We start from the raw sequence: 27,642 nt of genomic DNA on the forward strand, positions 1-27,642 counted from the left end.
GTGTACTGATACTTGTTGCCATTGTGGTGTTCCTTGAGTGGAAAAACAGTTGAAATTAAGAAATTTTCTTGAACATAAATAAAGTTAAATGATAAGAGGTAATCTACAGCCTAAAAATCTCAGAATCATGTATGTGTTTTGTTAATTCCTAGATAATTTTCAGCAACAAATTGATTGTTTTGATTGTTTGGAAATTGTCTGTAGTATTTAAGATTTTTGACATGGGGAGATGTAAAAGAAAGAAGACTATAAATTTACAGGACTAACAATACCTCAAGTAGTTTTACTATAGAATAAAAAATATGAATTCAATTCAATTTTTGTTTACATTTTACCTTAATCTGCCCTCTTATTGTCCATGGATACTCTGTTACTTTCAAGAGTAACGGTTGTTGATAATGCTGTTATATCTGACTCACTTGTCACATATATAAGATGAAGATGCTATGTTAGAATAGTCTGCACCAGCCAAACATTTTCACATTTAAAGCAATATTTAGAATATTGATAATCTATATTTAGTAAATGGTGGCTTATTATGCTGATTTCAAGTGAGTGTAGGAATAAGCCAGGAAAACTATATGTATTTGGAATAATGTTAGTTAAAAAAACAGGAAGGGTTAAAGAAAAAGTCTCTTATATGATAAAGCTTGAATTGTATGCTGTAATTCTTGGTATGGAAAAATAAAACTACTTTTTTTGTTATGTAAACAACAGAAAAGTGACCAAAAAATTAATTTGTGTGGTGTCCTCTTACATTAGCTTGATTTATCCAAATAGAAAAAATTGAGAATTAAGTCAATCTGCTTCTGATTAATATTGACTACTATGCAAAATCAGAGTTCAGTGTGCTAACTATATTTCACTTCTGGGGATTATTATGAAAAATGTGTATCAGCTTAAAGAAATATTGCCTGTTTAGACTGCCTCCCGGAGGGAGTGGAGCATCCAACTTTAAATGCAACTTTCAGATATGAATAGTTGTGTGACTTATTTATCAGTATTTAATATTCCCATCAGTATTCATCATTCTAGACAAACATTCAATCTGGCACAATATTTATTTTGCCTTTTAAAATCCTGATTTCTCTGGGTTTTACTTATTTCTTATTCTTTTTCGCTCATTCTGCACTGTTACATTCCTATTTGTTGTAATTAGAGTTATTTCCTGCCAAACCTTACCGCATTTTTGGAAGCAGCTCCCCCTGAGTTATGTGGAGCTCATTACAACCACTAATTAAGAAAGCTTCTTATAAAACCTTTTCGAAAGATGTAACTGCATATAACCTTAATGACACCATTATATGATGGCATCGTTATTTCTTAATGAAATACTAGGAGAGCACAGCAGAAGAGAGACTGTTGTTCAGAAAAGATTGTACAGGGAAATCTACATCCCCTTGTCTGAGATTCTCCCTGCAATATAATTAGCTTATTTCTGTGTATTTGTGTGTGAGTATTATGCTCTTGTGGTTATACACACAGACACACACGAAAGGAACTGGCTATAATACTTTATTTGAGTAATACAGTTTCAGACTCTCGGTGTGCTTTTATCTTCTTTGTGTTCAGCATTTTAGAAGATAGTGCCACTGCCTAATATTTAATTTTAACAGCTCTACAATGTCTTTACATATTCACATTAAAAATAATATTAGGCTTTAATCCATTCAATATTTTAACAATCTGCACTTTGCAAGCTGCTTAATAAGATTATATAGTCTATATTGGAATAAAATTATAAGATTATTTAGTCTATATTGGAATAAAATCATTTTGTAATCTAAATTATGTTTTATTAAGTATATATTGCATTTTTAATTTTCAGCATCTCCAGTGGGTAACGGATACATTAAACCACCCGTCCCTTCTGTTTCTGGCACACAAAAGGAAAAGGGACCTCCAACCATGCTACCTATCAATGTTGATCCAGATAGTAAGCCTGGAGAATATGTCTTGAAAAGTTTATTTGTTAACTTTACCACCCTGGCTGAACGCAAGATCCGCATCATCATGGCAGAACCTCTGGTAAGTCAAAGAAAAATTAACATTTCAGTGTAGAATGAACTAAAACTAATTTGCAATCAATTTGCTAGAATCTCTTGAACCAATGGAATATGACTGTTTTACTCTGTGGGGGGATTAAAAACCTGTAAAATAGCAACTTCACTAAAATAAGAAATATGTATGGAATGCACTTGGAAAATATGTTGCCTTGCCCAACTCGGTGGATAAGGGAAATATAATTCTAATACAAGGGTGTCAAATTGGATTCCTTCGAGGCATGGATCAGCATTGTAGTTCTCCTCCGTGGGCCAGCCGGGGGGCGGAGACAGAATGGACATCTCATGCAGTACCTCTAGCAACCAAAATGGGGCGTGAGGCCCTCCGCGCACTGTTTTCAGCTTGGACGGCCTCCTGCAGCACCGTGCCAGCCAAAATGAGGCACAGGGGGCCTCACGCCCATTTTGGCTGCCAGAGGCACCGTGGGCCGGTCCTTTGTTATTTCCAGGCCCGTCCTGCAGGCCAGATTTAAGTACCCCGCAGACCAGTTTTGGCCGCAGGCCTTGAGTTTCACATCCTTGCTCTAATATGTTGACAAAAATGATTAACAAGATTTAACAACCCAGGCATTTGCATCAGACTGGGTTCAGGATTATTCTTTTGAATGCCAAGTTTGCCTATAATATATTTAGCACCATCCATAGTCAGTTGTGGATAACAGGAGAAACCTGACATGTATCACCAAGAGCTGGCTTGACGAAGGGGGAAGGAGGTGTATGGCTGTCACTGAAATTTCTTTGACCAGGTTTCATGTGCTCTGTCAGCTCTTGGAGCAAGGGGAAAGAAGTGACAATAATATATTGGCACACTATGGGTGTTATGAGAAACATTGCTGATATTTGTGAGATTAGCTTTTGGGCAAAGTAGAGGGTGTTGCTCTTTTACCATTCTTTTACCATCCAGCCTCTTGATGTCATTACTATACTGGATGTTTATTCACCCAGGCTGCTGACTTGGAGAAATTTCTGCTTCCTCTTTCTGGGTTCAAAAATAGTTTAGGAATTTCTGGCTGCCATGATAACTATAGGCTTGGACATCACTAGCCTGATTTATATACAGTATCTGGCCTTTATCTTGGAGATAGAAAATGTTACTTGGTTCTTATGGACTTTTCCATAAATCCCTTGTTGTAGGAAGATCACTTTCTTATAGTGATGGATCTAACTGAAGCCAGCAAAGTCTGTAGCTTTACAGTGGCTCTTAATGGGTCCATAGGGTTTCAAGATGACACTATGTTTTCCCAGTTATCTTGTGGACAACTCTGTCCAATGCCTTGTTAGACTACCAAGGTTCTCAATAGGGTTGCTCTTATTGAATGACCTCTCCCTGACTGCTGATCCTGTGGAAATTATTGATTCTTTGAGGAGCTTCAGGAAATGAAATATGTGAAATAACATTGGTAGAAAACAAAAAGTCAGAGTGACCAGTTTCAGATATGAAATTTAATTCAAGCCTATTCCATGACATAAGGTAGCAAAGCAGAATTATATTTTCCAAAGAATATCTAGTTTATGACTGTGCTTGTGAGATACTTTTAAAATAACACTTAAAAGATAATGGAAGAATCTATGCCGTATTCATTCTCCTGAAAAAAATCAATGAGTTTTGGTCAGCGTTTTCATGGTCCAATGACATAGTTCACACAACTTTTTCATTGTGTCATTGTGTCTCTTTGACTATATGGAGTAACTGTATATAATATCAACCTTATCTATTAATCTATTAGAGAGAAATGAATAATTTTGTAATAATTTGGGGGCACCCTATCTGATATAGTACAGGCTCTAACATGATTGTGAGCCTTTAGGCACTTTTCATATACTATATTCTATGTGAAAGGAGACTGTTTTACTGATGACTTTATGCCTATAGGGAGCAAAATGCTTCTCGTTCCTGAAGATTTTAAAATGTATTTCTTTCAGAATAGTTCAAGGCTCCTTAACTGCTAATAAACCTGTATTTTTCCACAGAGATTAGAGTCAAAATGAAAAATGGAGAATATTTTAGAACCATAGATATACAAGAATTGGTCCATCACTATAGTTAATTCAACTTTTCTATATTTGAATTAGGCCCACATTACTAGAACAAGATAAGTGGCCTTTACAAATCATACTGTAGTCTAACAGATGCATTGAATGAAAACTAGTGAAATGTTAAATTTCTATTTATTTCAAATGAAAAGAAAAAATATACTTATCACTAAATATTTGATAGTGACAGTGCTAAAAATTACAACACTCTGTAAGCAATTCACAGATTGCCCCCAACAATCTGGATCTGCATTTTACCGACCTCAGAAGGATGGAAGGCTACGTCAACCTTGAGCCAGTCAGGATCGAATGACAGCAATACTGCATTTTATCCACTGTGCCACCATCTTGTTGTATTCTGTTGCAGGAAGGGTTCTTTTTTGCACCATTTCTGTTCATTTGCTTGTAGAGGACTTAGCATTTGTTCAGATGACATACATAGCCATAATTTTTATTTATTTATTTATTTAAATTTGTATACCGCCCTTCTCCTGGTGGACTCAGTGCGGTGCACAGCCAAGTAAAAAACATCCAATACAAAAGTTAAAAATGTAAAAGAATTATATCCTTTGGCCGAAAAATTAAGAACCTTACGACTAAAACCCATTAAACAAGTAAAAATCTAATATCTCAAAAACGGGATATAATTTAAGTGGGAATCGTTTGCAGATTACATTTAAGGCTCTCTACCATAACCACAGTTTTGAATATGTACTTAGTTCAAATGTCCACAAAACCTCACCACAGAATATACCTTTTCTTATTAAACTAAGTCAAGATGCAGGGCACTTTAGGTACTGCCTAAGCCACAGGTTGGCTCAGCTACTGCTGCCTTCTTAGCACAAGCATATATTTTCCTGGAACCACAGAGCTACAATGCAAGCTGAGAAAAAAACACAGCTTCTTTTTTTTTTTTTTTTAAGTTTTATTAACATAAACAAACATAAAACACAAATACATGTAAACACTTATACATTAACAAAGAGTCAATCGACTAACTTCTAGAAAACCTTCGCATCGGTGATTAATGCCCATTTAACCAATTTTCCTTAATCATACTATTTACAAATTCACTTGCTTATACCTTGATATATTCATTGAAGTTCAGCAGTATCTTTCTACAAACATATTAACCATTTATTTATACAATCCTACGGCTCATCTCATGTATCTATTTCTGCAATTCTTGAGTTATGTTCTCCTAATGTCCTATGTTGTTGGCCCTATCCTTCTTTCTAACCATGTGTACCATTTTTGCCAAACTAAATAAAAGTCAGTGTTCTCTTTATCTTGGAGCTCTTTTGTGAGCCTATTCATCTCTGCGCATTCATTTATTTTTGTTATTATTTTTTCTTCTGTTGGTATTATCTCGGATTTCCAATTCTGAGCGTACACTATACGTGCCGCTGTCAATATGTGGATGGTAAGATATTTTATCTCCTTGGTACACTGTGGTGTAGTCATTCCAAATAGAAAGAGTTCTGGTTTCATTTCTACACTTTGCCTCGTTGTTTCTTCGATTATTCTCTTAATCTCTTGCCAGTAGCGTTGTGCCTTCCTGCAAGACCACCAGAGATGGTAATATGTCCCCATTTGTGTCTTGCACTTCCAACACATTGGTGATGTGTTTGGAAACATTTTAGCCAAACGTGCCGGAGGAAGGTGCCATCTATAAAATATCTTGTATAAATTTTCTTTGTATGGAATCGACAGTGTCATCTTATAATTTTCTGCCCATAGCTTGTCCCATCTATCCAACTCTATATTGTGACCTATATTTCTTGCCCAGCTTACCATGTTTTCTTTCACTGTTTCCTCCTCTAATTTATACCTTATTAAATATCCATAAATTTTAGATATTATTTTCTCATCTGTGCCTTTTAAAATTTTATCTAGTTCACTTGGTTGGCTTTGAAAATCATAATGTCTCCGGTCTGCTGTATATTTTGACTCAATTTGAAGGTATGGCCACCAATCAATCATAATGCCTCGTCTTTCCAGTTCTTGTCTCGTAAGTAGGTCTCCCTCACTACTCAACAATTCTTGATATTTCCGCATCTTTCCTATTTCTATAGTGTTTGGATAAATTAGTGCCTCCATAGGCGACAACCATCGTGGGATTTTACTATAGTGTTGCCTTCTGATATCTTGCCATGTTTTATATAGTGCACCTCTTATTACATGTCTCTGGAAGTACGGATGTTGCTTGTCTGTGCCTTCCCACAGAAAGGCATGCCAACCTCGACTCAGATCAAATCCCTCCAAGTATAGCGTTCTCCTATTTGATAGATCTATCCATTCTCTGATCCAATTCAACGCCGCCGCCTTGTAATATAGCTCCCAGTCTGGTAGACCTAGGCCTCCCTTCTCCTTTGTGTCCTGTAAGCATCTTATTTTAATTCTAGCTTTCTTTCCTTGCCAGATGTATTTCATTATTGTCTTATTGAGATCCTTAAAGAAATCTTTTCCCGGACCAATTGGTATCACTTGGAAGAGATATAGGAGTCTTGGTAATATGTTCATCTTTACAGACGCTATTCTGCCAAGAAATGATAGTTGTACCTTATTCCATCTTTCCAAGTCTTTTCTAATTTGCTTCATCAATTTAATGTAATTGTCCTCTCTAATAGTTGTTGCTTTTGTAGTAAGCCAAATTCCCAAATATTTTACTTTCTTCGCAATTTGCATTCCTAATTCTTCTTCTAATTTTTCCTCTTGTGTCATTGTCATATTTTTGGTCAAGACTTTGGTTTTTTGTTTATTGATCTTAAGCCCCGCCACTTTGCCATACTCCTCTATCTTCTCTAATAATTTGACTCCCGCTACTTCCGGTTGTTCCACTATGAAGACCACATCATCCGCGAAAGCCTGTAGTTTATACTCCTCATTCCTTATCTTCAGTCCTTTTATTTCTTCTTCCTTTCTTACTTCCTTTAGAAGGACTTCCAGTGAGATTATAAACAGTAGAGGCGATATCGGGCATCCTTGTCTTACCCCCTTTTGGATGCTTATTTTTTCGGTCATATCTCCATTAATTATAATTCTTGCTGTCTGGGAAGAATATATTTTCTTAATCATTTTCAGGAATTTGTCGCCGAAATTCATAATCTGCAGTTGTGCTATAAGGAATTTCCAGTTCAAATTGTCGAACGCCTTTTGCGCGTCGAGAAAGATTAGCGCTACCTGATTATTGATGTTTTGCTCATAGTATTCGAGAACGTTTATTATTGTCCTCATGTTGTTTTTTATTTGTCTCCTTGGGACAAAACCATTTTGGTCGGGGTGTATATAATTATGTATAATTGTTTTCAGCCTCTGTGCTATAATTGTCGTGAATAGTTTATAATCTACATTTAACAGCGAGATGGGTCTATAATTTTGGACTTTAGTCGGATCCGTATCTTCTTTGGGGATGAGTGAGATAATTGTTTCGGCCCAAGATTTAGGTGTTTCTGCTTCCAGCAGTGCCTCATTGAGAACTTGTAGTAGTAGTTCGTCTATTGCAGACTGGCAGTTTTTATAAAATTCCGTTGGAATTCCATCCGAACACAGCTTCTTTATCAGTCTGTTGACAGATGCAGTGAGTATGCATGCCTATGCAGATCCAAAGTACTTTCCCTGCTTCAGATAATTCTGCATACTTCTAAAGAAGACTCTAAAAACAGCTTCAGTCTCAGAACTTTTCCATATCAGAATATCACTTTCAGAAAGGTTGTCTACTTTATGGTTAATTTGTTTATGTACTCAAGCCTGGTGTCTGTAGATCAAAATTTCAGATAAGTACAAATGGAAGAAAGCAATCTTTCATATAACTAGATCCCATGCTGTAGTAAGATGTTGAAGTAAAATCAGCATTTGGATTTGAGTTTGGAAATGCATTGGAAAGTGGTACAGCCAATAAAACACAGCCTGTCCCAGTTTAATAATTTTGCTACTCTAATATCAACTAATTGCAGTTTTCATTTTTTTGAAGATGCAGTGCCCTGTCATACTTTAAATGGGAGATTGTTAGACTCTATAGCCATGTCTCAAATGCCAGAAGCCTATCAGAAAAGGGAATCATTGCTTTGGGCTTTTCCTTTCATAACAGATAGATAGATCTAATATTTTTATTGACAATTGAGGATATGTTTGGGGTATACATCAGAATTCAAATAAAACTCAGTTTGATGTTTTAAAGATATTTTCAGGAATGTCTTTCTTGTACTGTTTTTATTTTTTCCATAAGGGTAGAAAATCAAGTTTTGCATTAAGAACAAGTCCACTTTCAAAACATATTAAAGCAGTAGTTAAGTTGATAATAAGTCTATCAGTGTGTTAAGGTCTTTTGAGCTCCTCTCATGCCTTACTCATTATATCAATTGAAGTTGAGGTCTGACAGCCATAAAATATCCCATTCATTAAGTTGAAAATTTTACATGAATTATTACTCAATTTATCTGCATATTATTTATTTATTTTTTATTAGTATTAGCAGATTTCTGTGGTTTAAAAGAGGTTGCCAAAAATGTTCCTGCATCTTGCTTTTGCCTGATATTTCCAAATTAAAATACTTATCTAAATTTTGGGTATTTCCTTCCTTTATATTATTTTTTTATTAAACATGTCACAAAAAATACGCGAACAATAACAATTTTTAAAAGACAAAGAAAATACTGAAGTAATGGATAAATAAGTAAACAAAGAATCCAAGATGTCTAGGAAATTATAATTTTCCAGTATATCATTAATCAATTATGAACAAATGAATATAATATATAAGAAACTAAAAATCGAAGTTCTAAGCAAGGATTCATATCAAGAACCATGCTTAACACAGTATGAATCACCAAGGCAAAATTGGAAATTTATTCTGATTTAAATGTCCCATGAAACTAAAATGTGAACATTGAAAACCCAAATCTTGGTAGAGTCACAAATAAGTTGGAATACAATTCTGTTTCTGTTTTACTAGTTAAGGTACAGAGTTATTTTGGACATTGAAATGTACTCCCACAATTTGTTTAATCATTTTTCCAAAGAGACAATCAGATGACCTTTTCAATAAGAAGCACACAATATCCTTCCAGCAGTAAACAAAAGTAATTCAGTTTACTTAGAGGGAAGATATGGCTTAATAAATTATTGCAGGTTGAAATGGAAATTTGACTTTTAAAATTTATTTCATTCTAGTATGAATCATTTTCCAAACAGGAAAAAAAAATCTGACCTATTTATTACAGTTCAAAACAATTTTTAGAAAATGAATTATCAACTTTAGCAATAAAAACTACAATAATACCAATGTAAAATATCTTACACCCATTTTCTATGAATATAATATTTAGAGTAAGCTTAAATTCCCATTGTTACATCTTCATTACTTGTATTCAAATTCTGCATCTATTTAATAATGGAATCTTTGTGGGTTCAAATACATATAATGATATAAAAAATTTTAAAGATCAACATTCAGTTGAAATTAGCACTTTTCTTGCTGGGAATAATAGCAGTCAGCTTAAAAAGATGACATCCCTCTTCCCCGTTCTGGCATATTCACAAAGGCCCCCTCCCTCCAGGAAGGAAGAGATATCTGAACACCTGCCTAGGAATTTCCTTCTGTTCTCATAGTAGAGTTTTTTTCCTTGTGGCAGAAGCAGCTTTTAATCAAAGAAGTGTGATATATCCATGCAGCTAATATATTACAGTTTGCTATGATTAATTTGAATTATATTATATAAATATTTAATGTGGTCATTTTTTATTTGCATATTTCATTTGCATTTTTATTTATGATTATATATATTGATATATGTGTGAGGGAACAGATGACTTCTACCTTGTTCATAAATTTTGTGGAAATTATTTATTCTCTGAATGGATCAATTGCTTTCTGCCAACATGTCAGTGCATGCTTTTCAAACCTTTGTTAATAGGCCATCATCCAGATTGTTCAGACCAGAGTCTCGGTAATCATCTCTCTTTTGTCTGCATCATTTCCGCAGATAATATTAATGTTTCCTTTTCCTGGTCCTCTTCTTTGGACTGATCAAAATACAGATGCTTGGCAATTGGTTTCATATTTATGACGGTTGCAGTGTCCTGGGATCATGTGATCATCTTTTGCGACCTTCTGAAAAGCAAAATCAATAAGATTGACAGCAACCCTGTTACTAACTTAACAAATGCAATGATTCACTTAACAACTGTGGCAAGAAAAGTAGTAAAATGGGGCAAAACTCACTTAAATGTTTCACTTAGCAACATAAAGTTTGGACTCAATTATGGTCATAACTTGAGGATTCCCTGTACTCAAATCTACAAGCTAAAAAAGAATAATTGGAAGAATATTTGTAAACCAAGAAGGAGTTCACACTTTAATTTGAAATTTACTATTGAGTTCAAGAAACAAAACATCTTTTGGGGATGTTGTAATTCTTCTCTATTATCTCACAAACTGTAATTATTTATGACTTTTAAAAATCATTATGATGAAGAGAAATAATTGTGATCTTGAAAGCGTTTTCAATTTTAATTTTTTAAAATATATTTTGTGAAAAAACTAGATTACCTCTTTTTCTAAAATTCATTATATATTCTTCTGATGAAAGTTCAGGATATGAAAATGAGACTTTAATGGGACATTGTTTATTAAGATAGGAATATGTTTATTTGGTGTTCTTTGGTTCTTATATAACAGCTGCTTCAGTCCAAAATACAGTGAATCATTGAAAATGAATAAACCCCTTTTGTACTAAATTTAGTGGCTGTAGATTTTGGCTCTGTATTTAGCCTTCCAATATGAAAGATAGTGAATAAATTGCAATAGACATATTTGGGTGGAGTAAAGAATGTTCTTCCCTTTTTGCAAACACTGTAAATAGCCAAATAGAGACTTGAGAAATCTCTGTGCAGCGATTTCTTAGAAGAGATTAATTTCCATAAAAAAATTAGTTTTGCTAAAATGGGAAGACAGAGAATCAATGACTATATTTAGGGAGAAAAGCATATAAAAGAAATGCACTAAAGTATTGGGTCCCAAAGTAATTAAACCCAATACACCTAAGAGTAACATTTATTTTATGTTTTCTTCTCATGACTGCTGCTGCCAAATATTATCTTTGTGTCTATACCAGACTACTTGCATAACCCATCTTTGATTCTCTACCATCTTCTCTTCTTTTGTGCAAGCATTGTGCAAGCAGCATGATCATCTGTCAGCCTTCCTGGCGCAGAACCAGCCGTTTCTCTGTTGTTACCCAGTGAGACCTCTGCTGTGTTCCTGGCATCGGCATCATTTCCCTTCCCGTTCATCAAATGAATCCAGAAAGCATGTGCAGGCAGGCAGATTGCTCTTCTGTGGCTGACCTTTCTCTGAGTTGAACAGAGAGAGAAATTTTCATGTTCCCAGGAAGCCATTTCCACTATAATGACTAATTGGCACAGGACTGCCTATTCAAGTAACTGGGGTCATGGCCCACATCCTTTTTGTAAATCTTTGTGAACAACCTGCCGCTTGGCTAGTAATAGTTTATTTAGAGAAAATAGTGCTGGATAATGACTTGGATTTTTTTTCTTCTTAAAATTTTGAAAGAGAATCTTTTTTCTTTTTCTTTTTTTTAAAGAGTTCATTTCTAAAACAGTTTTCCTTTTTTCAGGAAGGTGGAAAACCCTACAAAGATATTGTACCATAGCTTGTAATTCATTTCTGGAAATTTTATATTTGCATTTCATGATTTTAAAATTCCGCTGTGGTATTTCTCTGGAACTGATTTCTAGTTTGAAGTCTTAAAGAAAATCGGCGAGCATTTTGTGTTGAGGGATGACAACAATGATTTCTCCTCTTAATTTCCCCATTTGTGAGTGTTTTGCATTTTAGGCCTCTTCAAAACCTGGAAGCTACCTTTAGTTCTGCTTCAGTAGAGCAATTGTTCCTAGTCGTGCCTGTTCTGATTAGTTCTAAATAGTGCAAAGAGCCATTAGGTTACGAGAGTGCATCTATTCCTTTATGCTGACTTGTGAAGCTGCTTGGTTTTTCCTAACTAAAACTATACCTTTTTAATCTGTTTCCATCTGTGAGCCTTTGTTCTTCATTTCCTCAGCATGGAGCAATCATGCTTTTCCATCTGCTATATCTTGAGGCAGAACTGAACTTGGTTCAACTTTTTGTTAGTCCTGCAAAATGCCATAAAATAACTTTAATGTGCAAAAGTTGATTGCATAGAGGGCAGAACAAGAATTCAGTGACATAATTTCAAGAAAACCAGACTTTTTCCTGCTTCCATTCCGTTTATCCCTGGAACTTTATTTTCCTTTGTTTCTGGTAGACAGTTATCAGGAAAGTGCTTTGGAAGGGCCCTAGGGAAGCTCTGGAGGCAATAGGATATGATGCATCTGAAGGCATCTACTGGGAGACGAGTGGGCCTCCATTGGCCTCTGTAAGAAAAGTGTGCTAAACTAAATGGCCTTGAATCCAATCCACCAAGATGTTGCTTATGTTTTTAAGATACAGATTGGATGTTATAGGTCCGGGGTGTCAAACTTGTGGCCTGCGGGCTGGATGTGTCACGCACTGGCCACACCCACCCCCGTTTTAGCAAAGGGGGGAAAAGTCATACATCATGTGATGACGTGACGATGCGAGTTTGACACCTCTGTTATAGGTAATATCCAGGTTGCAATTTTTCCACTCAGTTGCATCTAACCTTAGCGCTCTTAGTGATAATCATAATTTGTTTCCCTTTAATTTGTCAGTTGATTTGCTTGGAACAAAATCTTCAAAATAAAAAAAGCAAGGTGATCCATTGCTTGCCCATGCTAACCACATATTTGACAATTGGACACAGTGTATTTTCACAGCTTCACTGTGAAATTCAGACTGGTAAAACAGCTAGAGTGTGAACAAGAACTAAATAATTAACGATAGGGTAAGGTGATAGGAATAAAATTACTGAGTAAAGACAACATATATTTGGAGTAGGCTTGGAAAGATACAAAGGTGAACTAAAACGGGAAACATGCCCCAGATAATAGGAACTCCAAAAGAACAAGGGCTTTGTTAGCGCAGGGACAGGTGAAATCTGAGAAATCTAGTTTAAGAACTAAAAATACTTTTGTCTGTCTCCTAATGCATTCAAGGTTATTTCCTATAAACTTACAAAGGATGACTATTGTTACTTAGGACATTAATGTTAAAAAGGGTAATTATAATTAGTCTGACAGTCTTCTAGAATGTCTCCTAGATTTTACAGATATATATTGTAGTGATGCCAACAGTTTGCATGATAAATATACAAATCCAAGACTGGAACAATGAAGAAAAACAATGTAAAGCAACCCTTCCCTAGATTTTCATTTTGTTGTAAAATATTCTGAGCAAAATACACCTAGTTAGAACATTGTATATGGGGTATAAATTAATCTTTTCTTCCTCTGTAATTTCTGCAAGATAAAACCCACTTCACCCCGCCCTTCGATTACTCTGGCAATATGACTATTATGACTATAATAGTCCTTCAAGTGATGGTAATTGGGACTCAAATTTTCATCACTGAGCAATGCAGATGTAAATTGCAGTGTCATGTGCCATATCACTTAGTGATGGCAATCCCCATTGTCGTTATTAACCAAATTCCAGCAGTTGTCAGCTGAGGACCCATTCCAATCCAAGCCCCAAGCTTTGTTCCCTCCGAGCCCCAAGCCTTGGTAAGATAAGGGACTGCCTTCAATTCCCCCCACTGACCTATCTTGAGAAGAAGTTTTGAGAGGACATCACCATGCACAATCTTGGGAAGAAAGCCTCATGTGGTCAGCAGCTACCTCATGAATGGCAGAGCAGGCATGCTTGGTCAGCAATGGGAGCAAGAAAACAGCAAAGGTCAACTAGGGCTGCTGGAGCCAAAAGGGATAGAGATAAGTTGTGGGAGATAGGCAAGTGAGGGGAATCGAAGTGCCTCTGCTTTGTAAGTGGAGGATAAATTTTGATAATGTGACCACAGTGTGTTGCACTGATGCATTTCCCTTTGTTCACCATCACCATAGCTGCAAACAGTCACTGAACAAATAATTGTAAGTTGAGGACTGCTAATTGTAATTTCTCAAATATTAGGTCTGTACATAATTCTGGATCCAAATTCTAGTTTAATAATATGCACAGTATGAGCTATTTTGTTCTTCCATTCATGTAAATGAACTAACAAATTAGGATTCAGTACTTAAAGCAGTTTTGTAAGCTTGTGTCTATAACTAAATGCTAGCAAAGAAGGCAGGTTTCTGGCTATGGTCCCAAGATAGCTTATAAATCTTACCTTAGTGAGGTATTTATTATATGTTTATTATATGTTTTGATATTTGATGTTGTGTACAGAATCCTGAAAAGCATTTTCAATTATATTGACTTCTGACATAAAATGTCTATATAACAAGTCAAATAACATTTTACAATGATAAATAATATATCTTATATATTTTATTATAGGAAAAACCATTGAGCAAATCTCTGCAACATGGAGAAGATCCACAGTTTGATCAAGTAAGTTATATTGGAGACAAGTAAATTATATCTCTTTTGCTGTCTGCACTGTAGTTCCAGTTACTTATATGACTAAAGCAGAAGAATTACAACTTGATTAATCTTCTCCTTTGAGGCTGTTGATATCTTCAATTTATTTTAGTTTTGTTATTAAGAAAATATATACTGTTCAGCCATTGTAGGTTAGAAAAAAAAGTGCAAGACTGAACCTACACTATATCATTGTACTGCCCCGCAATTGTAGAGCCAATTCATCAAGACATTAAAAATTGACAGCTTTTGCTAAACATACATAACCTTAAATATTCACTTTAAACCTTTCTCAAGGCTGAATAACATTTTGTTTCAGCCCACATAAATCTCTTTGCAGCTCTGAAAAACTTCAAAATGTTCTTACTGTATATTGCTTAATAATACAATCCATTTCTTTCACCACATGAGACTTTTTGATACCAATTGTAAAGCATGGTGATGGCAAAGTTATGGTTTGGAGCTGTTTTGCTGCATCAGGACCTGGACAGCTAACTTTCATAGAAGCCACTATGAATCATTCATTATGCCAGAGGATAATGTGCTTGAGGATAACATGAGACCATCTGTCAGAAAATTGAAACTCAATCAAAAGTAGACCTTGTAACATGACAATAACACTAAACATTCCAGCTTATCAATGAAGGGATCTCTGAAAAAAAACAACCCTGAAGGTTCTGGAATAGCCAAGTCAAAATTCAGATTTTAACCCATCGAGATGGTGTGGCATGTGCTTGAATGCTCCTTAAACATCAACATCTGAAAAAATTATACATGGAGGAGTAGGGAAAAATTCTTCTCAGTTGATGTCAGAGAGTAATAGACACTTATAGGTAATCCTTGACATATGATCATTTGTTTAGGACCATTCAAAGTTACGATGGTGCTGAAAAAACTGAATTATGACCAGTTTTTACACTTATGACCATTGTAGCATCCCTTCAGTCATGTGATCTCCATCTGGGACCTTCTTAGTCAGCTTCTGAAAAGCAAAGTCAATGGGGAAGCTAGCAGGAAAGGTTGCAAGTCATGGTCTTGTGATGTCTCGCTTAACAACCAAGGTGATTTGGTTAGTAACTGCGGCCACAAAGGTAATAAAATCAGGTGAAGTCACATTATGTCTCACTTAATGACTGCAGCACTTAATCATGAATTTCTAGACCCAATTGTGGTTGTAAATTGAGGACTACCTGTATAAGACACTCCTGTGGCTAGAATATCAAGTATTAGAGTCAGTAACTTATACTTACTGTTTCTGCAGAAGAAAATGGCATAGCTCTTAATTTTTTGTTGAGTAAATGGCTGCAAAGATAAATTTGTATAGGTTGTTTTGTTGAATTACATTACTTTTATCTTTCATATACCGTTTGAATGTAAATAAAATACCAATATGTCCACATATATTTTAAAAGAAAAAAAATCTTTACAAGTGGTATAAATAAATAAATAAATAAATAATTTTATTTCTATATCGCCCTTCTTCCGAAGGACTCAGGGCGGTGTACAGCCTATTAAAAGCACAAAGACAGATATCAATTAAAAATAATTAAAATTATTAAATAATTTTGGCTCAGATTTAAAACCCCAAAATTTAAAACACATGCTTACTTTTTATGACTGTATTTGTTTTAACATTTTTATCATGTTTTATATGCAGTGAAAAAATTACAACATAGTTTATAAATACAAAGAAATGATGAAATAGAAGTTCTTCTGCAATATAAGAAAGCTACCTGAGCTATTGTTGATTTGGCGTCTGTGACTTATGTTTTTCAGTGGTGCCGAGTTTAAAATTAATTTCATAAAATTTCTGGACATTGACATATTGACTTCTTTTATTTATTTTTGGTTCCCCTCCCCCTTTTTTTCTCTCTCTGTCTCTATAATGCATACAGATGTACACTTTTATTCCAGATGTTGATTAAAAACAACTTTATATTCAAATCTTATTCAACTGGTTCAAGTTGAAGGTGTTATTAGTTTTATAACAATCTTAGCAACAGTTGAGTGGCTGTCAAAAGTTTTCCTGTCTCATTAAAATGTACTGTAAGACAGCTGTTGCTGGCAAAGTTGTACCAGTAATGGTTTTTGGCAAATGGTGTGTTGCAGAGGGAATCAACTGAAGTCTATGAAAAGCCTCATGAGATTTAATTAGTACAACATGGAGGAGGACTCATCACTAGAGGGATAATAGTGTTTTAATCCCACTCAATGATCAGGATAGGTTGGTTGTAGAAAAGGATTGTGAAGACTGAAACGTGGAGATAATATCTTAATGTTTTAAATAAGCAACAATATGTGCAGTGGACATTTCTTTTGGGGGCAAGCATGCCACAATGACAGAAGCAGCAGCAGCATGCCATAGTGATATGAGCCTGCAGGTTTGTACATGAAGTCTGCTGCGGTCACATACTGTGGGCAATATACTGTGGGCGCTGTGGGCACTGCAGTGTGGCCTACAAAAGGAGCAAGATCTTACAGATGCCTATGGCCTGTGCTTGCCATTTCTAGCTTGGTTCTTAGGCATATGCAAAACATTTGGAGGAGTGCTTCACAAAGTGTTGAGGTACTACATCCAATTAAAAGCTCAGAACAGATAGATAAAGGATACACCATATTGTCTGAGTACTTTTGAAATTATTGTGAAGATGCAGCAATTAGAAACTGTGTGGTGCCCTTTGTTTTGAGGAATGGTTCAGAGGTTTACTTCAATAATTTTGTGAAGCAGGTCTTCAAATGACTTGCCTATCCCTACTAATAATAAATTTAACGAAGATATATAGTATTTATATTCTGATTTGACAGTTCAATAACTTTTTTTTTTATTATTACTTACGTCAGAGCAAAAATACTTTAGGTGACTTATTTTTCAAATTCTTCCAAAATAATTATGAAAAGTATATTTGTAAAGACTAGCAGGGCGTTTGCTTGTGTAGGGTGGGTATCTCAAGCTGCATGCTCTGTAGTTCATTCAGGTTGGAAGAACATGATCATTTTGTGTAACAAGGACCCATTTGTACATCTGCACACTCCCTTTCAGTAGTAACACAGAGCTAGAATTCTTCTCACACTGGCTGTGATTCCAATAAATGGAGGGGTTGAGTAACCAGCATGCTGACTTAGACGTTCCTCCCTTCCTGTATTCTAAGAGTCAGTCTCTGTAAATTCCACCCTTCCTTCCTGACTTATAAGACCAATGACCAAAAAAGTTAAAAAGCTAAGGAGACACTGTGTATTTAATTTACATTACATTGGGCAGCACTGTTCAATAAATTAGGCATTAATAGGTGAAGCTGCATACCTGTAAGTTATACATACTACACATAATAAACCAAGCTGAGATCCGTGCAGTTGCTTGTTCAAATCAAATCAGTACATTTATAACAATTATCTTACTAATAGACCATTGGGACTACATACCCAGTGACAAAAATAGGAGAATATTAATGAAAAATCATGTGGCAAAAATTATTTATTTGTTTGTTTGTTTGTCTATCAAACTTGATAACCCACCATCTCCCTTGTAGAAGGGCTTTATGGGTTATCTCCATAACCATCAGGTGAAAATCTATATGAACTCAGAATTTCACTGATAGTACATCCGAACAGGTAGCTGACATTGCAGATCTGCCAATTGAGAAAAGCAGGAACAAATGAGAGAGAGGTGAGGAATTCAGAGAAAGAAATGGTCACTCTTCACTTATCAAGAAAAATCTCAGTATTTGCAAAATTTCATTACCAAGGATCAGCGAATTCACAGGAATTGGAAAGAAATCTGTAATATGAATTTGAGATAGGGTTTAAGAAAAAGAAAGCTGAGAAACACTACAAGTACTATTTCAGTTTCATTAAAGCTTTAGATATAGCCTAAGATTGAATGACACAGCATTTTATTTTCTGTCTTCCAAAGGACATTTATTTTGGCAATCTTTGTTTTTATTGTAGCTTCTTCATTCGACACTGACATGTTTGTGCAGCTGAAAAGAAAACTGTACTGATATAAAATTGTGAGAGCTGCTATTGTCAAATTCAGATCGAATAAAAACCCAAGATGGAATCTCAATATTTTGTTTCCTTCATTGACTTACTTTATTTAAAGAAAAACTTAAATACGTTTTTCCTATTATGGGAGAAATAACAATTGATTAGGGAAAATTGCATGGGGAAACATCCAGCACCACATTTTTTTTTAATTGAAAAAGTTTTTCAAATACAAATTTTCCCCCTTTCCCCCCCCCTTCTCCCTAACCCCCCCTCCCCCTCCCCTCCCCCTGTGGCTTCTTCAGGGTACAACCCAAATTCATAACAGATTATATAATACTTCACCATCCCCTTGCTCCATCCCCCATATGCTGACCCTTTCTTTCTAATAATATTATTATATCCCCCTTATACTATACATTTCAAAATAACATTCTACTATAACATTATATAATAACTCCTAATTTAGCATAGTAATAGTAATAGTAATGCTAAAGCACTGCATTTTTGATTCATTTGAAGGGAAAAGGGGCTAGAGATGTAAAGAAAACAAAAATTTCAGGAGGTTCACTTCAGCTACACATTCTGCTGAAAATAATGGGATAGGTTGGCTGTAGATTGGTTAAGATGTGGAAGTAGGAATCAGGAAATTCATATTCAAATTTTATGTCAGCCTTGGAAGTTTATTGGCTAACTTTCCTCCCCTCAGATATGCTTGATATAGATTCAGGAAGATTCCATACTGGAGAGACAATGCTCCTGGGATTCTGGAAACAACAGAACATATGCTTCTTAGTGGTTCCTTCCACTACAGAGACATTCATACTAGCCTCACTCACCATTATTTCATAAATACCCAGGGTGTGCAGGATAATTATATACTTCCTTGCTGCTTGCAGATACCAAACCCGCTACAACATATAATATTGCCAGGTTGTGCACAGCAGCACTTAAAATCTGTCAGAAGATAACCTGTGCCATAAACCAGTTTTAATAAGCACTTTGTTTGTTATTTTAGAGTGTTCTGTATTGTGATATATTTAACTTGCCATGTTCCTCTATATGAGGACTGTCAAACCCGTGGCCCACGGGCCAGATGCATCATGCCAACGCCCTGTTTAGCGAAGGGGGAACAAGTTGCGATACGTCACGTGACGCCACCATGACGTATCGCGACTTTTGATTTGACACCCCTGCTCTATGCTCATCTACTGTTCCTGTCCTTCCTCTTAGATTCTTTTTAGATTTTTAAAAATGTTTTTAGGTTTACATTTAACATTGATGTCTAAATTTTTTGATATATTTTTTAATTCTCATGCTTTTTAATTTTTTTTGTACCCTGCCCTCCTTATGCTACCCTCCTCCTTATTATTGACCATAAAAAAGATTTGGTTTTATTACTGATTAATCAAGCTTTCTTGCTTTCTCTCAACTATACCTATTTTATACTTTATTTCACCATGGAAATGAAATATATCTACTTTGAGCTTCTGGAAGAAAGGAGAATATGTACTAAATAAATAATAATAATAAATATAGTCTTAATTAAATTAAGACAACACATTTATTATGTATTTATTTATTCTAATATTCTGTATTTATTGGACATAATGTATGACAAAATATTTTTTAATGGCTGGCTTTAGACCAGTAGCTGGAAGTGTAATTTGTGAGTAGGAATATTTAATTATATTGTCTGATTTGACCTATTATAGTTTTGGTTTGAACTTTCCAGATTTGTTGTTGTTGAAAATTATATATTCTTGTATATTCTTCTAGAATCTAGATCTAGACTATAGTTTTGTTAAAAAAACACTTCAGTATGAGATTTGTAAAGCAAATCTTTACAATTGAATTTTATCACAACTTCATGTATATACTTTTTGTTCATTTATTTCATAAAGTAATCCAACATGTGATGTGCTAGTATGAAAAATTAACCCACCTCCAGTTCAGTTATTTAATAAAAGGAATACCAGAGTCAATTGTATGAATGTTTCATTAAATAATCAGGGCTGATTTGGGTCAGTCATTTCCTTATATAAAGTATCTTAAACTTTAGCTCTCACATACAGATTTTAAAGGCATGCTGTATTCCAGTCAAAACAAAATATTACTAAACCAGTCAGTTTGGTCTAGTGGTTAAGACGCCAGGCTAGAAAGCCAGATAACGTGAATTTGAGTCCTGCTTTAGCCATGAAACTTGCTGGGTAACTTTGGGCCAGTCACTCTCTCTCAGCCTAACCCACCTCACAGAGAATTGACTAAAGATTACAGTTGATTTTTAGTAGACTGTACCTAAATATGTTTTTATTATTATGCATTTTCCCATAGGTAATTAGTTCAATGAGTTCCCTTTCAGAGTATTGTCTACCTTCTATCCTGCGTACTTTGTTTGATTGGTATAAAAGACAAAATGGCATTGAAGATGAATCTCATGAATACAGACCAAGAACAAGCACAAAATCCAAAAGGTATGCACCTGGATAACTTTTACTACTGATTGCTACTTACGGTTTTGTGATTATTTCTAAAAAACAAACAAACCTGCTTCTATATAGAATTTAGCTTTAAAGGATTTGCTTTAAACAATATTTGTGGGTGTGTTAAAGGATTTGCTCCAGACAATAGTTTAAGGGTGCTTTCATTTTCCAATCCTGTCAAAGCATCATGAAGCTAGCTGTGGAATTCTCTTCATTACTGTTGAATTTAAATTCCTGTTGAATTCTCTTCATTCCTGTTGAGAATAGACAGAGAACTCATGAGCCAATCAATGCTTCCTTAGAAGGGTGCAAAAAGAGTGCAGAAGTTAAAAAGCAGAGGCCTGCACTCTGAGCTATGGTGTTGTATGTCTCAAAGTTGTGTCATGGCTCTTCCTAGTTGAAAAAATAAGCTATAGAAGGAAATGTAAATCCAATCATAGAGACCCACTTTGGCTTATTCCAGCAGACTAAACCATCATGCTATGTTTGGCACCATTAGAGAGGGCTGTAAAGCACTGTGAAGCAGTATATATGTAAGTCTAAGTGCTATTGCTCTTAGAACTGCTTGTTTCAGAGAGATTATCTGAATCCTGGACTGTGGTAGTTTGTTAGTGGAATACATCCTTACATAAATTCAATTGCCACTGTATTTTATCTGCTGGTTAATATTGATATCTATGTTTTATGTCAATTGCCTTACTGGTTGTATTTTTATATGAGATGTATAGAAATAGTGAGGGTTTGGAAATAGTTTAATAAGGAAATATATTTGAGGGAGAACCAACCAACAGAAACTAAATCTCTTAAATTGGGGAATAATAAAGGAAATGAAAGGAGTAGATATTGAAGCATCCTTAAAAACTTGTCAGATGAATTTTTGACCCTCTTGCCCTAAAATAGACTAATTAAAAACTGTTTAATTTTATACTTCATTTGTGTACGACAAGATAACTTTAATTATGTTTTCTCATTTTTTAAAGTGATGAGCAGCAACGAGACTATTTAATGGAAAGAAGAGATCTTGCTATTGATTTTATTTTTTCTTTAGTATTAATAGAAGTATTGAAACAGGTATGTCATTTTGAAATTTTTAATATTTAATTTTAATGGCATATGTTGATCACTCTTTTAGGGAAAGGTATGCAAGCCTTTCAAATAAAGAAATAATGTATATAAGCGGCTATGGGTTTCCACATAAATTGGAAAACATTAATTTTGAAGGTTTATTACTTTGTAAATAGTATCTTAAGATTCTGGGATTCTTTAGTCACAAATCAAGTGTATTTGTGTGCGTGTGTGTGTGTGCATGTGTGTGTTTGTTATTGACTAGAAAAATGTGAAATAACGTTCTCTGATGTACTCAGCAGAGAATGAAACCAGGTTACTGTTTAGGGTGTGTTTTCATTCTATTCTTTCACTTTTCTCCGTCTTATCTGCTAGATTAGGCTTCATTTTCTATAAGAGGTTGAGTCATAGAAAGACCTTTCTGTTTTTCCTGTATACATAATGGGAAGAAAGAATTATATCTTAATTCTAAATACATTTTCTAGATGGAAAGCTTCATAATTTTAGCAAAATATACTTCTAAATGCAAGAGGTAAAGCAAATTAATTAAATTGATTCTGTTTGGTGGTTTACAATTTGTTGCTGTGTTTCCTATTTCACATTTATAAGCACTTATACAACAATTCTTAAAACTCAACATACTGCATCCCTGTCAGAATTAAGGAGCATTATATTTTGGAGGAGAAAGCAGAAACATGTAGTGGCTGACTATACTTGCCGGTAGTCATCCTCAAGTATGAATTTTGTTAATTGGTTGTTAATTTGTTTTTCAGATTCAGCTTCATCCTGTAATTGATGGTTTGGTACATGATGTTATTAATTTGGCTTTCAAGCACTTTAAATACAAAGAAGGGTAAGACTTGTTCTTTCTTTTCTATGAAATCTCAGAGATTTAGACCACACTGGCATCAATAGTTACTAACCCCTGGCAGTATGACGTAGTTATGAGGTAGGAATGTGGGAGTCTAAATTTTGGGAGTAAGGACCTCCTTTTAGAAGACACTTTCTTAATCAGAAACTGTTCTGCCTTCCTTTAGGGAAGTTTGATATTAAGAGCTTAAGAGCCCCTTCATAAATTTACTATTTGTATAAATCTCAGATAAATAGAGAAATCCTATGTCATTCTGTAATGCAGGCATACCATTTCCCTTATTTCCAATTGATTAGTTTTTATTGTAGGGAAGGCTTACTCTTTTGCTAGTATAGTGATGAATCTTAACAAGATTTGTCTGGCAAATCAAATATTTCATGTCTATTACTGCCTCTATAACTTTCTCATACCCTATGCTGGTGTGTGACCACAATAAAGATTGATTTTATTTATATGACTTGTGAAATTGTGTAGAATTAGATTTTAATGGGGTTACTACTCTTTATATACTAAGCCAGATTTCAACACTATGGAGATAATGCTCTTTATATACTAACCCAGGTTCAGACATTCAGCTAAACCGTAAACCACTACATTTGGGTATTCAACTACACGAAATCAAAACCTAATGTATGTAAACCAAGCCTAAGTGTGTGTGTGTCCATTGAGAAATGATAGGAATACCTGAAGATTATTGGTCATGTGAAGCTAAACCAGGGGTGAAATGCTCCCGGTTCGGATCGGATCACCCGATCCGGTAGCAATGGAGGCGGATGGTTCAGAGAAGCGGTAGCAAAAATTCGCTGAAGAGGTTGTAGAAAAAATGCTTTTAAAAGTAAAAAAAAAAAAAACTGGCCACACCTACCCAGTCACATTACCACCACCACCACGAAGCCACGCCCACAGAACCTGTAGCAACAAATTTTAGATTTCACCACTGAGCTAAACCTACTGTGGAATTTAGTTATGAATGTTTTAAAATTCTATATTTTCTTAACTTTAAACAGGTACCTAGGTCCCAACACAGGAAATATGCACATTGTTGCAGATCTCTATGCTGAGGTAATAGGGGTACTAGCACAAGCAAAGTAAGTATATTTAAATAATCAAAATATTAGATATCTTTTACTCAGAAAGCCAGATTCTTTAATGAGAAGTTTTCTCTCTCTCTCTCTCTCTCTCTCTCTCTCTCTCTCTCTCTCTCTCTCTCTCTCTCTCTCTCTCTCTGTGTGTGTGTGTGTGTGTGGGTGGGTGTTAGAAAGAGAGAGAGGCAGAGACAGAGATAGATAGACTGTTTGTGTATATGTATGCATGCGGACATGCACATTTTCAAACTTTGTAGGAATAGATTCTTTCCTTCACAAATGCTTTGTTTTATCAAACTAGGTTTTGATGTAGAGAACTATCTGATCTTCTGTAGTTTCTGCAGCTAGTTAAACTATTCTAAAAGTTATAATCTTCTTCCATTGATACTATCTTTGGAAGTTCAAGAGCAGGAATTAAGTGCAGTGTTTCCTCAGAATAATCTTCTAGGAGACCACTCCAAGACCACTCTGGCTGATCATAATTTAAAAAATAAGTATATAAAGTATAATGCATTGTAATATATATATATATATATATATATATATATATATATATATATATATATATATATATATATATATATATATGTGTGTGTGTGTGTGTGTGTGTGTGTGTGTGTGTGTATCTGTGTTGCTGTCAAATATCTATTTTCAAACAAGCATCATCATAATTTGTTTTTGTTTTGCCTGTTTTTAGATTTCCAGCTGTGAAGAAGAAATTTATGGCAGAATTAAAAGAGCTGCGGCATAAGGAGCAGAATCCTTACATGGTTCAAAGCATTATCAGTCTAATCATGGGGATGAAATTCTTCCGTATTAAAATGTACCCTGTGGAAGATTTTGAAGCGTCCCTTCAGTTTATGCAGGTAGCAAAGTTCCATATCAGGAAGAAACTGTCCTTTTCTTATACAAAGAAACCTCAGTGCTTCATAATGCTTGTGTAGTAATTAATTTCAGGAACATGTGGTTTTTATTTCACAGGTCAGATAGTAATGAAAACTGGAAAATAAGATATGCCTATCATAATGACTAAACACTATTTTAATTTGATTGTTCATAATGTTTGCTTATATTTTTCTATTTGGCACATTATTATTCTCTGTATTTTGTTGTACTTAATTTGGAGTAAGAATACAGTGGGATCACCTTTGACTAAACATACATAAATTTGCATTGCCTTTTGAATCAAACTGTCAAGTAAAATAAAGGCAAAAATAGTAGCTTTGTCAAAAATACAAATATTCTTGTTTATTTATGAAACTTTATTTTCTATTTTTGTTTATTCCAGGAATGTGCACATTATTTTCTTGAAGTTAAAGACAAAGATATCAAACATGCATTAGCAGGCTTGTTTGTTGAAATTCTTGTCCCAGTAGCTGCTGTAAGTTCTTGTTTGTTTGTTTATTAACCCATAACCCATCACCCAAGTCCCTGGTTAGTACACATAGTATCCAACAGCTAGTAATAAGTTAAAATAAGAGCCTTAGTGGCGCAGCAGACTAAAGCACTGTTAAGTAACACCAGCTGCCTGCAATTACTGCAAATTCAAATCTCACCAGGCTCAAGGTTGACTCAGCCTTCCATCCTTTAGAGGTAGGTAAAATGAGGACCCGGTTTGTGGAGGCAATAAGCTGACTTTGTATAAAATAGAACACCGCTTAGGGGACCCCAAAAAGCCCTACTAAGCAGGTATATACAAAAGTATGAAGGCTATTGCTTAACGCATTGTAAGCTGCCCTGAGTCTCCGGAAAAGGGCGGCATATAAATCGAACGAATAAATAAATAAATAAATAAATAAATAAATAAATAAATAAATAAATAAATAAAATACATAAAACTTTAAAAGTATAGTCTGACATTAAAGCAGAATTAAAGTAGCATTTTTACCAACGTTAAATTAATAACAAAAGTTAAAAATAAACCATTTCAATTGTAAGCTAATTGAAAGGTTTGTGTTTTAAAATCATCTTAAGGGCCAGTATGGACAGCAGTTCTTCTATTGCACTGGGAATTCAACTTGGGGCTTCCACAGAGAAAGTTTGACCCCAAATAGCAAATAGGCAGACCAGCTTCCACTGAAAAAAATGGGCTTTTGGTGGCTTATGTTAATAAACGATGGGAATCTTACAATAAGAAGTATTCTGCCAGTGTCCTGGGCCCAAGAGCTTTAAAGGTAGTAAATGACATGTTTCACTATATCCAGAAACAAATAAACAACCTGTGTTAACACTTCAAAATTAACACAGTGTGCTCTGTCCAATGTTTTGTACCAATAGAAATTTCTGAATAAAACACAAGAGTAGCCAAGAAAAAGGATCCAAAACAAATGGTTGGGGGCTAAAAGTATATCTATAGTTGTGTTAGATTATTATTATTTAAGATATGATGAAGGTAAGGGGCTGGATTTCACTTCAAGGTTCATGGTAAAATTCAGATCAAGAACTCCCAAGCTGCATATTGTGTTTATTCTTTCTGTCTCATCTTGGACAGATAGTAGATCTATTAGAGTTGCTAGAATTATGATTCCCCACAGTGCCTTCCCTAGATTCTGTTTAAGTTTATTTTCCCTTGTTTAGTCAATGACTGTCTGCAAGCCAGCATTATCTTCTATATGAGTATCCAAGCTGTACGTATTAGAAAATTTGAAGCAGAACTTTATTTTATTTTTCTCTCTCTCTTCAGGCTGTTAAAAATGAAGTGAATGTTCCCTGTCTGAGGAACTTTGTTGAAAGTCTCTATGATACAACACTCGAACTATCTTCACGAAAGAAGCATTCACTGGTTAGTAATGTTGAGGTTAATATCTATTATGAAAAGTGTTTTTAGGCAGTATTTTTTTTTCTTAAAATGCTTTCTAAAATGTTTCCAAAACTATTTCCCTGTATCTCATTAGATTCACTATAATTTGTTAGAAGGTCGTTTTTAATGTAAGTGCCTCTTGGTCAGTATATGCATAAACTGTTTATATGTACAATATTTCTGTCATATTTAGTCATTATTGATTTCTGGCTATTAAAAAAAAGCACACCATTATTTCACATCTACATGAAATATAGTCCAGCGGTTATCATAAGGCTTAAAAGAGTGAATGGATATGTTACTAAACAAGTATAATTATACTTTGTATGAACTTAATAGTAGCATAGACATTTCATTTTGAAAAGCTATAGCAGAGATGAAGATACGATGCACTGGATCTTAGCGTTTCCTTCTTTCATTCAATTATATTACTTTTGTGGGTTAATTATTCCGAAGCATTGGGTTTCCTCAAATACCTTTAATATCCTAAGTACAGGACCTGGTTAGGGAGGGAGAGAAGCTTCTGCATTCATTAATGGCTCAATAAATATTCGGCAGCAGTGGTAAATGTTAGCACTGTTCCAATTTTATTTATATTTAAAAGATTAACTCTTCAATTTGCTAAACAGTTGTTAAACTGTATCAATGAAGCTTGCAAATGTGAATATATTATGAGTCACTGTAAGAAAATAATTATGCTGAATGTGAAGAAAGTAATCA

General features: G+C 34.7%; 1 protein-coding gene across 7 annotated transcripts in view; it reads left to right on the forward strand.

Annotated features, from left to right (window-relative positions):
* FRY (FRY microtubule binding protein) overlaps nucleotides 1-27,642 on the forward strand; it is a 179,952-nt gene that overhangs the window by 66,218 nt on the left and 86,092 nt on the right. For all 7 annotated transcript variants that reach the window (XM_060686269.2, XM_060686272.2, XM_060686267.2 and 4 more), the window contains 9 exons: nucleotides 1,829-2,028; nucleotides 14,554-14,607; nucleotides 20,953-21,092; nucleotides 22,082-22,172; nucleotides 22,940-23,019; nucleotides 24,045-24,125; nucleotides 24,820-24,988; nucleotides 25,411-25,503; nucleotides 26,806-26,904. In XM_060686269.2, the coding sequence (XP_060542252.2) occupies nucleotides 1,909-2,028; nucleotides 14,554-14,607; nucleotides 20,953-21,092; nucleotides 22,082-22,172; nucleotides 22,940-23,019; nucleotides 24,045-24,125; nucleotides 24,820-24,988; nucleotides 25,411-25,503; nucleotides 26,806-26,904 (927 nt within the window). In that variant the 5' untranslated portion in view covers nucleotides 1,829-1,908. The remainder of the gene's footprint in view (nucleotides 1-1,828; nucleotides 2,029-14,553; nucleotides 14,608-20,952; nucleotides 21,093-22,081; nucleotides 22,173-22,939; nucleotides 23,020-24,044; nucleotides 24,126-24,819; nucleotides 24,989-25,410; nucleotides 25,504-26,805; nucleotides 26,905-27,642) is intronic.

The sequence above is a fragment of the Pantherophis guttatus genome, chromosome 5 (assembly GCF_059756535.1).
Source record: "Pantherophis guttatus breed Tessera chromosome 5, ASM5975653v1, whole genome shotgun sequence".
Taxonomy (NCBI): Eukaryota; Metazoa; Chordata; class Lepidosauria; order Squamata; family Colubridae; genus Pantherophis; species Pantherophis guttatus.